Here is a 1,307-nt window from a genome sequence, read left to right as displayed (position 1 = left end):
GGGAGAATTGCAGAGGTCCTGAAGAAGAGGGGTCAACACTGCAAATATTGACTTGCTGCATTAACTCATTCTGTCAATAAAAGCTTTTGTTACTCATAATATGATTGCAATTGTATTTCTGTATGTGATGAAAACATCTGACATAGACACATGAAAACCAGAGAGCAGCAGATCATGTGAACATATAATATTTGTGTCATTCTCAAAACTTTTGGCCATGACTGTAGTTGCATTTTATTCAAGCTGCAGTACATAACTTTAATAAAAAGTATGTTTTCTCCATATTTGTTAAAGTTGTCACGATGTCGTAGCAGTTTGTTATGAGACGGATAATCTGTGAAAACAATCAGTCTCCTCCATCTCCTTCCTGAATTACTATTACTGGTTAAAGTAATGCACCGTTCTGACCAAAACAACCAATCAGAACCAGTAGGAGGGCCTTAGTGCTGTCAATCAACCTCATTCACTCACTGCTAAATGTGCTAATGGTGGAGAAACAACTTATCATTTACAAGAAACTTTATCTGCCGTATAAACTGAGCATTCACAGTTTGAATCTGCACAGCTCTGTGCTATGCTAGCACAGCACAAATCAAGGGGGAGGAAGGATGAGCAGCACCACATGAGATTGTGATTGACGGCACTAAAACTCTCCTGCCTCTGACTGGTTGCTTCTAGCACTAAGAGACAGCAGAGGAAATAGATTCTTCACAGATTACCTCTCATACAACATAATGACAGTTTAAAAAAAAAGTGAAAAAAAAAATATATAAAAGTTACATACTGCAGCTATAATTTCACTCAGGAGAGAACAGGTCAGGAGGGACGTGGGTTAGAGCTGCTGCTAACTCATCTGTTAAGCGGTAAAAGGCACAGGGAGCAAGTTAAATATATGAATATGTTGGTAATTTTTTTCCTTAATTAATTAAATGCTAGTGAAAAGGAGGCAAACAGTAGTTTGTAGCTAAGCTAATTATGCTAAATGGTTGATAATCTCACACAGTCTAACCACCTCTCTTGGTGAAAAACTGGGTTATAAATGAATACTCTTGCCTTTTTTTCTCTCTCCCTCTCTCTATTTTGTTTTTGAAAACCTGATTTCATAACTTTTCTTAGCAGCATAGTAACTGGATGTGTGTTTTTTGGTCTGGGAGTGGTAACATTAAACTTTTACTGCTAAAAACAATCTTTGAAAATACAATATGATTAATTTTCTTTTTGACAGGACCCCGATTTTTTAAATATTTTATTTTTATGAACAAAATATAAATACCGTAATTAAATTTGCCAGCAGAGGTATATATATA

The 1,307-nt window shown here is 35.8% G+C and overlaps 1 protein-coding gene across 9 annotated transcripts in view; it reads right to left on the bottom strand.

The window, feature by feature from the left end:
* Positions 1–1,307, bottom strand: part of LOC103479241 (sickle tail protein) — a 114,072-nt gene that overhangs the window by 4,534 nt on the left and 108,231 nt on the right. The window contains exon 19 of one of the 9 annotated variants that reach the window (XM_008433563.2): positions 821–853. The exons of the other annotated variants lie outside the window; for them this stretch is intronic. Within the exon in view, the coding sequence (XP_008431785.1) occupies positions 850–853 (4 nt within the window). The 3' untranslated portion in view covers positions 821–849. Of the gene's footprint in view, positions 1–820; positions 854–1,307 lie in introns of those variants that run through there. 9 annotated transcript variants of the gene reach the window in all.

Source organism: Poecilia reticulata, linkage group LG17 (assembly GCF_000633615.1).
Source record: "Poecilia reticulata strain Guanapo linkage group LG17, Guppy_female_1.0+MT, whole genome shotgun sequence".
Lineage (NCBI taxonomy): Eukaryota > Metazoa > Chordata > Actinopteri > Cyprinodontiformes > Poeciliidae > Poecilia > Poecilia reticulata.
The sequence above is the reverse complement of the archived record's forward strand: the minus strand, read 5'-3'. Positions and strand labels throughout refer to the sequence as shown.